This window comes from Cyprinus carpio, chromosome A7, assembly GCF_018340385.1.
Source record: "Cyprinus carpio isolate SPL01 chromosome A7, ASM1834038v1, whole genome shotgun sequence".
Classification (NCBI taxonomy): domain Eukaryota; kingdom Metazoa; phylum Chordata; class Actinopteri; order Cypriniformes; family Cyprinidae; genus Cyprinus; species Cyprinus carpio.
Genome location: NC_056578.1, coordinates 20,602,322 through 20,615,994, shown reverse-complemented (window position 1 = coordinate 20,615,994; position 13,673 = coordinate 20,602,322). Strand labels below are relative to the sequence as shown.

The window sequence follows — 13,673 nt, the reverse complement described above, 5'->3', positions numbered from 1 at the left end:
CACTTGTCATTAACAGTGTCATCAAGAAATTCAAAGGGAAAGGCAGACTATGCCTTATAGTGTTAATACACACTTTTTGAACTTTTCCAAAGTCTTGTACTTTCACAGACTTCCTTCAAATGTTTCTGCCAGCAAACAACTTGAACTGACTGTTTCATTCTTTATTTATTTTATTTTTTTACCAGCTCAGGTCTCAGTGAGCTGTCAGGAGAGGTACTGAGAAATGCAGTGGCACATTCTTCTTTATTAGTTTCGGACCTTTAGAATTGACTACTCTGGTAGTCTACCTGACAAAACATCTCTTCCTCCTGGTGTACCTGAAAACCAGTAAATGGATAATGGCAGTCAGATAAAAATGTGAATTTTCTAATTATCTGTGCAATACTCACCTGTGGCCAAAGGGAATTAATAACATTTTTATGGTAATTATTGTATGGCATAATATGGTAACTATTTCAAAAGAAAACAATTCATATGGCCAATGTTGTTTCTAACGTTATTTCCTGTGAGTAATCTGCCTGCAGTAGAATAATCATATTAGAACAGTTCACAAATTCAACTGAAACAACAAGTAGTAAGAAATCTGGGAACCTGTAAAAAAAAAAAAAAAAAAAAAAAAAAAAATGGATTTACACCATATGGCAAAGTGAATTCAAATAGGTACCCAAATCAAAATCATCCTAAAGTATGATTAAAGACTAGCTTTAGAGCAATAATCAAACTCTGTTAAAAAGAATAATAAAAAGCAGGTGTACCTCTACTGACATTTTGAAGGATTCATTTTTGAGTCTTCAGATGTAACCACAGAACCATTAGGGAAATATGAAGAATAACTATGAAAAGTGGATATTTTTCAATGTACCATGTAAATGGATGAAGTGACTATGGAGCTCTGTCTGTATTTTCCACAGCAGCTGGGCCCGAACTGAATGACAGTGATGCCCCCTCCTGCTCATTTCTGGTATGACTGCCACTTCAATTTACAGACATCATATGTGGGACATGACATGTCCTGCTCGAGCTAGGAACGAAAGCATGACCTGAAAACACACAGGTACAAGCATCTTAGAGACCATTTAAAGATATGTCCTAGGAAATTGTCTAATATATCTCCACAGCAGTGCGTAATACTTTATAGTCACCGATTCAACTCAGTGATGCATGACAGATTATATTCACATACTGTAGAGGACTTAGCTATCATCTATTGTAGATATATAATTTCTTGTAACTAATAATTCCTTCTCTATCTGTAATGTGGTCATTTTCATTCTTATGGAAAATGTTTGTAGGCTGTGTACATCTTTTCACAGCAGATGGCACATCTGTCATCATGAAATGCCAACTCTTCCTTTGTAGCCATGGAAAACCTGCCAAGAGACATTATGATTTAGGAGGCCTGCCTTTTTTCACTTCATTACTGCAAATTGCCAAAATTGAGTGCACATACAACAGCTGTTACCTTACTCATGTACAAAAACAAACCAGCACACAGCATAAAAATATACTACAGGTATATTTAATAGAGTTTGAGAAACTTAAACAGACATTTCAGGAAATTCAGGTTCACTATCATTATAGCTTTATTAACTGAACCTTTTTACAGTCAATGACGCATTTATACATTTATTAACATCGTAAACCTAGAAATGTTTTTCTTTATTTTTCTTTTTTTATATACATTTATGACACTTTGTTTCATATTACCTTGGCACTAAATTAAAAAAAAAAAAACACTATGAGGGTGTTTCTAAATCAATGGTTGAAAAGTGATGGTAAATTGGATACATTTCTCTGTTCTCACTGCATTTTATTTTCCTCATTTGGAAAGGCATGGAGATGGTATTAAGTTTTTTTGCTTTGTCTTCTGCTTTTGAAGCATATGGGAAGGTTTTGCTGTAGTCTCTTATTCACCACTGTTTAACCAACTATGGTGAGAAATGCTTAAATCCCATAACACTTACCTTTTGTCCAAAACATCATAAATATGCAGTTATTTTTTGTGTTGACATAACCTGTGTCGCATTTCCTGAGACAAGAAACGTAACTGTGTCAATATAATCAAATCAGCCACAAAGAACCAAATATTCCCATAGAGCTGAAAAAGAGACAGGAAAAAGACAAAAACAATAATTACTAATTATGATAATTGCAATAATTGCTAAATCTATGATTTAATAGTAATAATAAAAAAAAAATCCTCTTTCTGTCACACTTTGCTACTTAGGAAGCACGCTGGAGATACATGTAAACGAAAACAGGCATTTAATCCATGGAACACTGAATACATCAATACTGGGGACATCATGAATCACATCAACGTAACACGTAGAATCGACAAAGACGAACTGCACAGACTAGGACTTAAATACAGGGGATGACTGGGGAAACACAGGTGTATGGGATGACTAATCAAACTAATTAACAAAACGAAGACAGGAACATGACCAAATAAGGGAACTGAAACAGGGGCAAAACATGACACAGACAGTCCATGATCCTGACATTATGCTCCCTCCCGGAAGGTGCGTCCTCGCACCGAAGCAACAGAGGGAGGCATGGGTGGGAACTTGGGAGGAGGTTCCAGAGGAGGACGGACACCCGGGAGGGGGCTGGCAGACAGATACCAGGGAGGTGATGAAGGAGGGAGCACCCAGGGAGGAGACAGGAGGGACCCGGAGCAGGAAGAGCACAGCAGGACCCAGGCCACAGCCATAACAGCGACCCACTGTGGAGCCGACGGAGGGAGGAGCCATGGCGGAGGAGTGGCCACCAACGGCGGCGGAGCAGGTGGTGGAGTCCAGAGCTGATGGCAGGTCGACGCCCAACCAAGACGGAGGCGGAGGAACGAGAGAGCCTGGTGGAGCTGATGGATCGACGGTTGAGGCAAGGGAGCTAGGAGTCGAGGTGGAGCCGCTGGGTCTATGGTCCAAGGTGGAGTACGGGCTTCGGAGGCTGGAGGCTGGAGGCAGAGGTGAGGGAGACTCAGACCACGGTGACGTTGGAGGATGGCAGTCCCGCGGGGCTCGCACAGTAATGATGGTGGGCTGAGGGAGAGCAGAGACCGGCTGCCAGACGACAGCGGAGGAGGAGGCTTGAGCAGGTGGGAGGTTGGGCATTTGAAGAGTGGGTACTGGAGGGCGCTCTGAACTGGATTCGGGGGCTAGAGCCCTTCCCTCTTCATTTTGGCACTTTCGCCCCGCCATATTCAGCTCACCTTCAGCCATGGTGCAGGGGGTGGAGCTCCAATCCACGCTCACACCGTCCACAGCTTGCTCCCTCCTGGTGGGTACTGTTGTCGGCTCTCGCTCCTGGTCTGACAGGTTGGGTTTAACTTCCATGGCTATCCTCTGATCAGTCGCTCTGCCTTACTCTGGCTCGCGGATCACGGTGGGAAATGGCTCTCCGTCATTGGTGGGCTCAGGCTGATGCTCCGTGTGGTCACCGAGAGACCGGCTTCCCTGTTCCAGCAGGAGGAGGAGGTGCTTGGGGAGAAGAAGGGGACCCATTTATATATTTATATATAATATTTGTTAAAAACAACTGTATATAGTACTTTTTTTCACATGCCTACAGGCTTAAGATACACACATACAAACAGGTTCACATGCACACAGAGAGTGTGCATACCATGGGAAAACCCTGGCAAGCACTTGCGAAAGATGCAATAATTAAAGATGGAGAATAAATTACAGAAATTAATTACAGAACAGAAAGGTAATGATTCATGTGTTAGCTATTTAAGCTGGAGATAGCATGGTGGAAAAAAAACTGTTTTTGCCTAAGGGGAGAAGTGCAAACAAGTTTTGTCTGGGATGAGAGGAGTCTTTGATGATGTTACCTTCCCGTTTCTTCACTCTGGAGTTGTACAAGTCCTGAAGGCTGGGCACACCAATGATCCTTTCTGCTGTCCTAACAGTCCGTTGCAGTCTTCTTATATCTGATTTGCTGGCTGACCCAAAGCAGACAGTTATAGAAGAGAACAGAACCGACTCAATAATAGCTGACTAAAACTGTGTCATCTGTGCCTGTGGCAGGTTAAACTTTTTCAGCTGACGAGGGAAGTACAACCTCTGCTGGGCCTTTTTCACAATGGAGTCAATGTGAATGTACCACTTCAGGTCCTGAGAGATGGTAGTGCCCAGGAACCTGAATGCCTCCACTGCAGTCACAGTGCTGTTCATGATGGTCAGTGGGGGGAGTTCAGGGGGGTTTCTCCTGAAGTCCACGATCATCTTCACAGTTTTGAGCGTGTTCAGCTCCAGGTTGTTTTGACTGCGCCAGACAGCCACCAAACCCTCTTGTCTGTAAGCAGACTCATTGCTGTCCTGGATGAGGCCAATGACTGTAGTGTCATCTGCAAACTTCTGGAGTTTGACAGAGGGGTCAGTGGAGGTGCAGTCATTTGTGTAGAGGGAGAAGAGCAGTGGGGAGAGAACACAGCCCTGAGGAGCTGAATACCAGTCTATCAAATGACTTTATGACCACAGATGTTAAAGCAACAGGTCCGTAGTCATTAAATCCTGTGATTTTTGGTTTCTTGGGTACAGGGATGATGGTGGGACATTTGAAGCAGAAGGGGACTACACACAGCTCCAGGGATCTGTTGAAGATCAATGTGAAGATGGATGATAGCTGGACAGCAGGCTTTGAGATTTGAATGGCTCTTCAAAAATAAATTCTATAAACCACGTGAAATGAAATGTTTATATCATTCACTCAAAAAAGCCAAAAAAAAAAAAAAAGAAAGAAAGAAGAGGAAAAGAAAAAAGAAGCCCAAAGAAGCACAAAGTCACACATCTCTTCCATCTTTATTTGACCCTCTAACTTTAGCACTCACTATTTGAATTCTATTCTTTAAAAAAAAAAATCTAACTAGCTTTCTAATCTTTTTGTATTCTGTTTTCTTTTCATTTATTATACAATTAACAATTAAAAAAACCACTAGCTTGCTCTATTCTTTTTCTGTTCTATCTGTTTTCTTTTTATTTATTATATTATTTTAAAAGCCCTTGCTACTTGTACTGCGACTACACTTGCTAACTGAGACTTGTTATAGCACTTGTATATCATTGCTCTTTTTTGATTTTGATTGCTTCCATTGTCCTCATTTGTAAGTCGCTTTGGATAAAAGCGTCTGCTAAATGACTTAATCTAAATGTAAATGTAATGTAAAAAAAAAAAAAAAAAACGTTCGATAGAAAAGTTCTAAAAAGCGCCACAAGGTGGTACCATCGAATCAACAATTAGTCTCATCCAGGGACTTCTCATGTGTTTGGATCATGTTTATTTGTCTTCATTTTTATCTTTAAATATTTCACTACAGTAGCAAGCCTAATGACGTAATTATCATTTCAACATATTGTTAAACTATTTGCTAAGTGTTATATGCCTATAACCTCAAAATAATATGAGTCAAGACACGAGCATCAGTATCAGATGATATGATTATCATTTCAGCAACTTGCTAATTACTAATTATCCCATATATTATTTTGAGATCATATAACATCAGCATCAATCAGACATTGACGCTGACTCATATTTGGCTTTCTCCATGACTTCACAGGAATTAGCCAAGCTCGTTAATTGGGAGTATCCGATTACATAAATAAAAATATATAGCCTAATCTGACAAACATGGCCTAAAAGCATGCGAAATATTGAACAGGTGGGTTGGATCAAAATTCAAGTTAACTTCAAAAAGTTTGCCTACTTTACACAGTGCACTCATTGAATTAGTCTTTTATCGCTCCACTAGGTTAATTCATTTGTTGATATCAGGGGGAAATACAGTCTAGTGTTTCTCAAGCGTTTCAGAGCAAGAACCAAATCAGACATAGCCCACGTAATAACGTATCAACTGTATCCAAATTGCAGACAGACCATAATTTAAAAATAAAACATGTAACCAGCCAATGAGTTCTTATTTAGTGTGAATGAATGTGCATTTAAACATTACATAATCGCGTCTCGTAGTCTGGAGGCACTCCGCGCGCGCTGGCTCCTCGAGTTTCCTCTCAAGCGCGCGGCAGTCATCCGCCTGCATATGCGGCCGGCACATTATATCAAGAGCGCCAGTCAAGCCTGTCCGGCTCCGCAGCTCATGTTAACAGGCAATTAATCAACCGGTTGATTACAGCGTGCTGCGAGCACTGAAGTTGACTGAAGGCGATATGTGTGATACCATTCATCAACGTGTCACAGGAGCTACAAAGGCTCGAGCTGGAATGGAGCGAGATGTTTTTGATTAAACGCTTCCAAGGAGATGAACCAAACAAACGTTGCCATGAACGAGTGTGTTTGGTTACAAACACACAGAGGGCAGGGACGGCTGCCGGAGCCAGGTGCCGGGCCGGGCTGTTGTGTTTGTCTATGGTGCGGTTGCCATGGCAATAGAGGGACCAGCGTCACCGTCCTGTCTGTCCCTCAGAGGGGACTTCGTACACACGCTGTGTGAAATGTATAATATGACAGTAAACAGCGTTCAGAAAACGTATTTTTGACTTTGTTATTAAGTGTTTGGTGTTATTATTTTTAAAACACATTTTTACTGCAATAATAATTGTAGTAACTACTATTTTTTGGAGGTTTACGTGTTTACAGTGGCACATTTTGTTTATGAGAGGAAGCACAGGCAGGTACAAAGAACTTTATTTGCATTTATTTGCATTTTAACATTACATGCCAAGTGCTAAACAAGTCAAAAAAAAAAAAAAAAAAGGTTTCAACCTTACAAAACCAGGAATGACAAGAGACCTCGAGTATGATATTTTTACCAACATCATGATGCATCAACTGCAGTTGTTGTTAATGTACTTTATATGTTATTTAAAATAGACCAAAATACAAAAACAAAACTTAAAATAAAACACCCCAAAAGTAATTTAGTAACGGTTTATACAAAGGCAGTTTCCAGTTTCAGTTACACAGTAAGCTAACTAAAACAATGCAATGACTATTAATATTTGGAAATAATAACAGAAGGGTAGCTAATACGCACATAAAGCTGGTTTACCATTGTCCTTTGAAGAATGACATTTTTGACAGGTTTCAGCAATGAATATTTTGTTAGAACTTAATGACAGCAATTACGCAGGCCTATCTATACACATGTGATGTTTAGATGCACCTTTCTTGTAACTATTAAACAATAACATAAAATACACCACTTTTCTGTTGCCCCACTTGAAGAGCTGTCTTCATGCTTGCTCTTTGAGATTTTCACCTGAAATCCTACATACTGTACAGCAGATGCTGGTCTGTATAAAAGGAGTGAGACCAGTCCTCACCAGTCTTCTTACCCTTCTTTCAACTTTCTAATGAAAACCGATTGTAATACTATGTTTATAGATTTACAACGCTTCCTGTGTTACATTGCATAGTGGCTGTGTCTTTACAGGTCAAAGTTCAAGTTTGGCTTTGGTCCAGACCTAAGTGCTGATAAAGATGAAGCTCAGAGCTTGTTGACATGGAGACAGTGTGGCCTTACTTGGCCTTCGTCTTCTCCTCGTAAGTCCCAGCATTCTTGTAGGCCCCTACGTAGCCCGTGTGCTCCACAATCTCCTCCCGCCCACCTTTTCCTTTGCCTTTCCCACTCTCATCAAAGCGCTCCTTGTGTGAGCCCGTATATTTAGATGTGTCAGTTAACCGATCCACTGTGCCAGTTTTTGCCACTTTCTAAAATGGTTAAACAAATAAAAATACAAATAAATAAGGAAATTAATAAAACTATTGAATTATAGCAATATCAGTCAAAGCTGGAGAGCAATATAGAGAGCAATAATATGTGTGTGTGTGTGTGTGTGTGTGTGTGTGTGTGTGTGTGTCTGTGTGTTTTTGTGACATATCAGGACACAACTTTGTATAATGACATGGGTATGGCACAGGTATTACAAGGAGAGGATGACTTATGAGGACATAACCCATGTCCCCATTTTTCAAAATGCTTATAAACCATACAAAATGAGTTTTTTTTTGAGAAAGTAAAAATGCACAAAGTTTTCTGTGAGGGCTAGAGTTAGGTGTAGTGTTGGTGTAGGGCAATAGAATATACAGTTTGTACAGTATAAAAACCATTACGCCTATGGGATGTCCCCACTTTTCACAAAAACAAACGTGTGTGTGTGTGTGTGTATAGGAATAACAGTGATATCATAAATGGAAAATATAATAAAAATGGAACTAGAAATTACCCAGAAAATGTGCTACAGCACACCAAATAACATTTTTATTTAATCAGATGATCTGCACAAGGCTGTTTCAGCCTGCCTCAGCAGAGCCTTTTCTTCGTTGAATGAATTCCACATATACATCACATATTCCTGCAACTCCTTTTGAACTTTTAACTAGTTGCCAGGTTTGACTTATTATCGTTTGATTTGTTACTGCCCTCTAGTGCTGAACCGACTGAGGAATGATGTAGTAGAAACTTATTAGTGTTTCTCAATCTTGCTTCTGGAGGCCCACCAACACTATTCATTTTAGGTGTCTCACTAATCACATCCAATTGACACATCCAGTTGAGTTCATAGAAAGCTCTACAGCTACAGATGGGCTGAATTATGTGTTAGATACAAGAGACATCCAAAATTGTGCAGTATTGAAGAAGCTTCATGAGCAACAACTGCTTGGCAGACTCGGTTTTTCTTAGTTCATCTTATATTTAGAATATTCAGGCAATACCCTCCCATATTTCTGTCACATCAAAGATATTAGTGGCTTAGATATTATATGGAAGAAGTTGATGCAGCCTAGTAATTGGATGGATGATGTCATTAGAACTTACTTGCAGTGAAGTAGGAACAAAATGGTACACCAATAACTTTTCTGTCTGTTTTTATTTTTCAAGACGTCTTTTATGCTCACCACAGCTTCATTTATTTGATAAAAAAGTTACTTCATCATTACTGTGAAATATTATTAAATAATTTTAAAATATATATATAATATAAATAATTGTTTTTCTATTTGAATGTTTTAAATTGTAAATTATTCCTGTGATGCAAAGCTGCCATTACGCAGACTTCAGTGTCAAATGATCTATCAGAAATCATTCTAATGTGCTGATTTGGTACTCACGAAATATTTCTTATTATTGTCAATGCTGATTTGTATTTTTGTGAAAGCATGATACAGTGAAACCATGATTATTTTCCAGGATTATCTGATGAATCAGTTAAAAAGAACACCATTTATTTGAAATAGAAATCTGTAACATTATACATTTATTTACTGATCAGTCACTTGTTATCAATTTAATGCATCCTTGCAGAATAAAAATATTAATTAATTTATTATTATTATTATTATTATTTTAAGTATTACTGACCCAAAACTTTTGATTGGTAGTATATATCACTATTGTTTTGAAATGGCAACACTGATTTTGATGCCACCTTGCACAGTATAGTCACATTTATTTATATGTACATTTTCGTACATTTTCATACAAACATACCTCAAATTATTGTTTTCAAATGGTTGGCTTACCGTTACACCAACGTTGGCAGGTTCTTTTCCCTCAATTAGTTTATATATAGACTGCAGTGCCTCTTCTTTGCTTTGATTTTTGAACCTCTTTGGGGCCAATTCTTCCAGAGCCTTCTGGAACTCCTCATATGTTATGACCCGAGATGTCTTTGCTCTGAATAACATGGTAAACATAAACTTTTCAATATCTCTGCTACATTGCCAGTACAGTGTTTTTTCTATGAAAATATTAATATTTACAATATCTACTTTTTTATTTTACATTTTATGTGGTTTATTTTGCATGCACTGTAAAAAAGAAGGTATATTAAGATTTAAATAGCCTTCTGAACACAAAATGATGAAAACTCACTTGACTTTTGTGAAGACAATATCTACATCAGTGCTGGTGACATTCTTGCTGTCAATAACTTTGCAGTCTTTGCACAGTTTAGCCCAGTTTTTACCATTCATCTCCTTTCCAGTGGCTTTGGTGTCACCATGAACAGCAAACTTCTTAAAGGCGGTCAGAAGCTGGTCCATTTCTGTGCTTTCTGCCATATTGGGTATTCTGCCAAAGAAATAGTAAGACTATGACCTAATGGAACAGTTTCCCAAGAAAAAGAGATGTATAAACTGTCCAAATAAGACATCTGCAGTAGTGGCATGATCAAGACTTAATTTGACTAAAAAGATGAAAGAGAAGACAGAATACTGTGGTACACTCTAAAAAAAGAAACATTACATTGCATTATTATCTGATAGGAATCTCAGATGTGTATTATTCAGCATACACAAATAATGTCTACAGCCTCAGGCTGTACAGATAAGGTTGAGTCCAGACAACAAAAGTTATCTGTATAATCTAAACTGTCCTGTGATTTTGGCTTTGAGATATTTCACTAATGGTATTCTTGTTGCAGAGCTTTGACAAAATTCTTAAGCAGGTCACCCTCTTTTCCATTGCGTTTTGAATGGCCTGAATGAATAAAATACCAATTAAAGAATCAGCCAAAAGTAACACATTAGGTGTGTGTGGAGCAACGGAGCCTGATGCAAAATTCAAGGGCTGTAAGGACTGAGCTAATGGGGTGATTATCAGCACTCAGCAGACGGCTAATTATTCACTTCAGAGCACTGCTCAACAGACAAAAACACACTGATGTTAGAATTTCCTAAACATTTTCAGATGGCCTCTTTCCCTTCCTGGTAGTTTTGCTATTTTTTAAATTTTTTTAGTTTTTTATGTGCTGTTAATAGAACTCAGCCAGCTTCCTACTACTAAGATACAAAGTCATGTATCATAGGGATGCATTATCATATCAAGTATCATAGTGATGAAGTGCCCTGTCACTATGAAAATCTCTTATTAACTATAAAGATAAAGTTTTAAAAATCATTCTAATTCTAGTAGGGATGTTCACAGTACAACTATAACAGAGGAACAATATTACGACTCCAGTCTCAAGTGTCGCATGATCTTTCAGAAATCACTTTTATATGCTGATTTGCTGCTCAAGAAACATTATTATTATTATTATTATTATTATTATTATTATTATTATTATTATTATTATTATCAGTGTTGAAAACAGTTGTGCTGCTTAGTATTTTTGTGCTGATACATTTGATCAGGATTCTTTGATGAATGGGAAGTTCAAATGAACAGCATTTATTTGAAAATAGAAATCTTTGGTAATATTATAAATGTCTTTTTTTGTCAGATTTGATTAATTTAATGTGTCCTTGCTGAATAATAATAATAATAATAAAATTGCAGACAAGTTATTTCCTATTTGTTGTGGAGAATTAATCCAAAAATTGTTGCACCATGTTGTAATCATCACTGGTTTGTCAAACAGTTCCTCTGTCACTGAACAACTGAAGTAATCTCATTTTATAAGTCGTCATTCTTAACATGTTGCATGTGTGTGCTGTGTATTTCCCTAATACAGTGTGTGAGGGATCATGTGCGAGCTGCTGCTGAGGTTATTCCCATACAGGCGGCCGAATAAAGACATCATTGTGAGTTTGAGCCTCACCCTTCTAACACGCATGCAAAGGCAGTCGTCCACATAAACACACACTGCCCACCTCCCAAGAGATCCCCTCACTCAGGACAAGACTTTGTGGAAGTGTCCATGGAAACCATTGTATTAAAGACGGAAACAGAGACACACGTATCCACCCATCCAGACAAAACACACAAACAAACAGTCGACACATCAAAATAACAAAGGCACGTCCTGAAGACTTTATGAGCAGATCATAATCATCTGTTTCAGCCCTAGAGATGTAAAGCTAAACCTGCCTGCAGAATACCTGTTTTCACCACACAACATGTTTCTATACTTACTTTGTATTTCATACTGAATTTTAATAGATTTAATATATGATAATCACTTCACAAACTATAAAACGTTACATGTTTTATAGACAACTTAATGGCTGTTTACTTGATCAGACACACTGCAACCCTGTAATTAAATTAAATTTAATTAAATTAAATTAAAACCCTGATGATGTCTGTAGCGTTTTGTTCAACATTTATGATATGAATAGTATCCTTATGTGCCAATTTGCCACTGGGAAAACATCATGTAGTATATTTAGCCTATAAATAATTGCGATCTAAATCATTTAAGTCAGTGGCAGATAATTATCTAAAGTGAACATGATTTCATCTTCTGGCACTTGGTCACACTGCAGATGTAGCAGTCAGAACATGTTACTACTGTCCATCGAAAACATTTTAAGTTTTAAATTCATAAAATTTTTATTTCATACATTTTAAATTCATTGTTGCAATTAAAACATTATATTTTCTACCCAGTTTGAATTTTGCGCTATTTATTTATGGGAAAAACATGCCAACAATAAAAAAGCCATGATGAATAATCCACTCAGCACAGTAATCTTATAGCAATGAATGCAAATTTCAAATTTGGCAAAATCAGTAGCATTTGTCATGTTGTCTTGAAATAACACCACTTTGAGTTTATGTCAGTTTATGCACTGAATTCACATTGTACTGATCAGCCATGCTCATATAAGGCATGTTTCATAATGTATACCACAGCTGCTAATGCATGGCATATTATCGGTCTAAATTATGTTATGTGTGCATGCATATAACGAATAAGATAAGTTCATGTATGCATGTTTACCAGAGTGCATTTGTATATGAAGACATTCTATCACATTAGTATCAGTGAAATTTTTCTTACCTGTGCTACTGACTTCCAGCTGCTGGCAATCCACACACACACGCACCCGGGTCTGCACAACTTCTATCCTGTCCTGCTCTCTCTCTCTCTCTTTCTCTGTCTCTCCTGTTACTCCCATCTGAAACGGGCTTTAAAGGCTGAGGGCTTGTTATCATCTGTTTATTCCTGTATCCATGGAGACGTCCTGTTTAACATCAAGGGATGGCAATAAAAGAGAGAGACTGTGTGTGAAAGAGAGAGAGAAAGAAAGAGAGCCTACACGAGTTGTAGTGACCAGGGTCATTTATCAGTCGGGGTGAATTGGAGACTTGAGCACAGCAACACAGAGAAGCCAGAAAAAGACTTTAACACTGTCCAGGGTGTGGCTCTTGTGCTTTATTAGTGGTTTGTGCTTATCTTCTGTTTTGCTGTGCTTGTATGTAAATGCTACTTATTCAATGGTGTGAATGTGTAAGAAGAGAGCGAGGAATGCGATTCATCCAGCACTACATGCATGTGTTAGTATGCGTGTGTGAGAATGCTCATCCAATACTGCCTGTGTGTGTGTCCATACTTAGCTACACCTTGGAACCAGATTGGTCCCCAGAAGTGCTCAAGCCAAATCTGGCATTCAGGAACAATGTCATTTGTAAAACTGATATATAAATAAAGGCGGCTCAACTGTTGCAAGCTTTGAGACGATTTTATAGGTTGGATTTAAGCAAACTAAATAATTGGTGAAACCTGACATACATCACCAGTCATTTTAGCAGTAAAATTAAAAAAATATAATATAATATAATATAATATAATATAATATAATATAATATAATATAATATAATATAATATAATATAATATATTAAATTTAAATTAAAAAATTAAATGTATGCATTTAGCAGAAGCTTTTATCCAAATCGATCTAACAGTGCATTCAGGCTATCAAATTTTAACTTTCATGTTTTCCCAGGTAATCAAACCCCCAACCTTACACTTG

General features: G+C 37.9%; 1 protein-coding gene across 1 annotated transcript; it reads right to left on the bottom strand.

Annotated features, from left to right (window-relative positions):
- Nucleotides 1-6,628: 6,628 nt before the first annotated feature.
- Nucleotides 6,629-12,911, bottom strand: LOC109078023 (tubulin polymerization-promoting protein family member 3-like). Its single transcript, XM_019093342.2, has 4 exons — nt 12,699-12,911; nt 9,845-10,042; nt 9,493-9,646; nt 6,629-7,680 (listed from the first exon to the last, which is right to left on the bottom strand). The coding sequence occupies exons 2-4, from the start codon at nt 10,030-10,032 to the stop codon at nt 7,489-7,491; spliced, it is 534 nt and encodes a 177-aa protein (XP_018948887.1). The 5' UTR covers nt 10,033-10,042; nt 12,699-12,911; the 3' UTR covers nt 6,629-7,488.
- Between the last annotated feature and the right edge of the window lie 762 nt (nt 12,912-13,673).

Coding starts and splice junctions, on each gene's coding strand:
- LOC109078023 (XM_019093342.2), bottom strand. CDS start 10,032: ATGGCAGAAAGCACAGAAATGGACCAGCTTCTGACCGCCTTTAAGAAG. Junction 9,647..9,844: donor ATTGTCTTCACAAAAGTCAA/GTGAGTTTTCAT, acceptor CATGTTATTCAG/AGCAAAGACATCTCGGGTCA. Junction 7,681..9,492: donor CTGCCAACGTTGGTGTAACG/GTAAGCCAACCA, acceptor TAACCATTTTAG/AAAGTGGCAAAAACTGGCAC.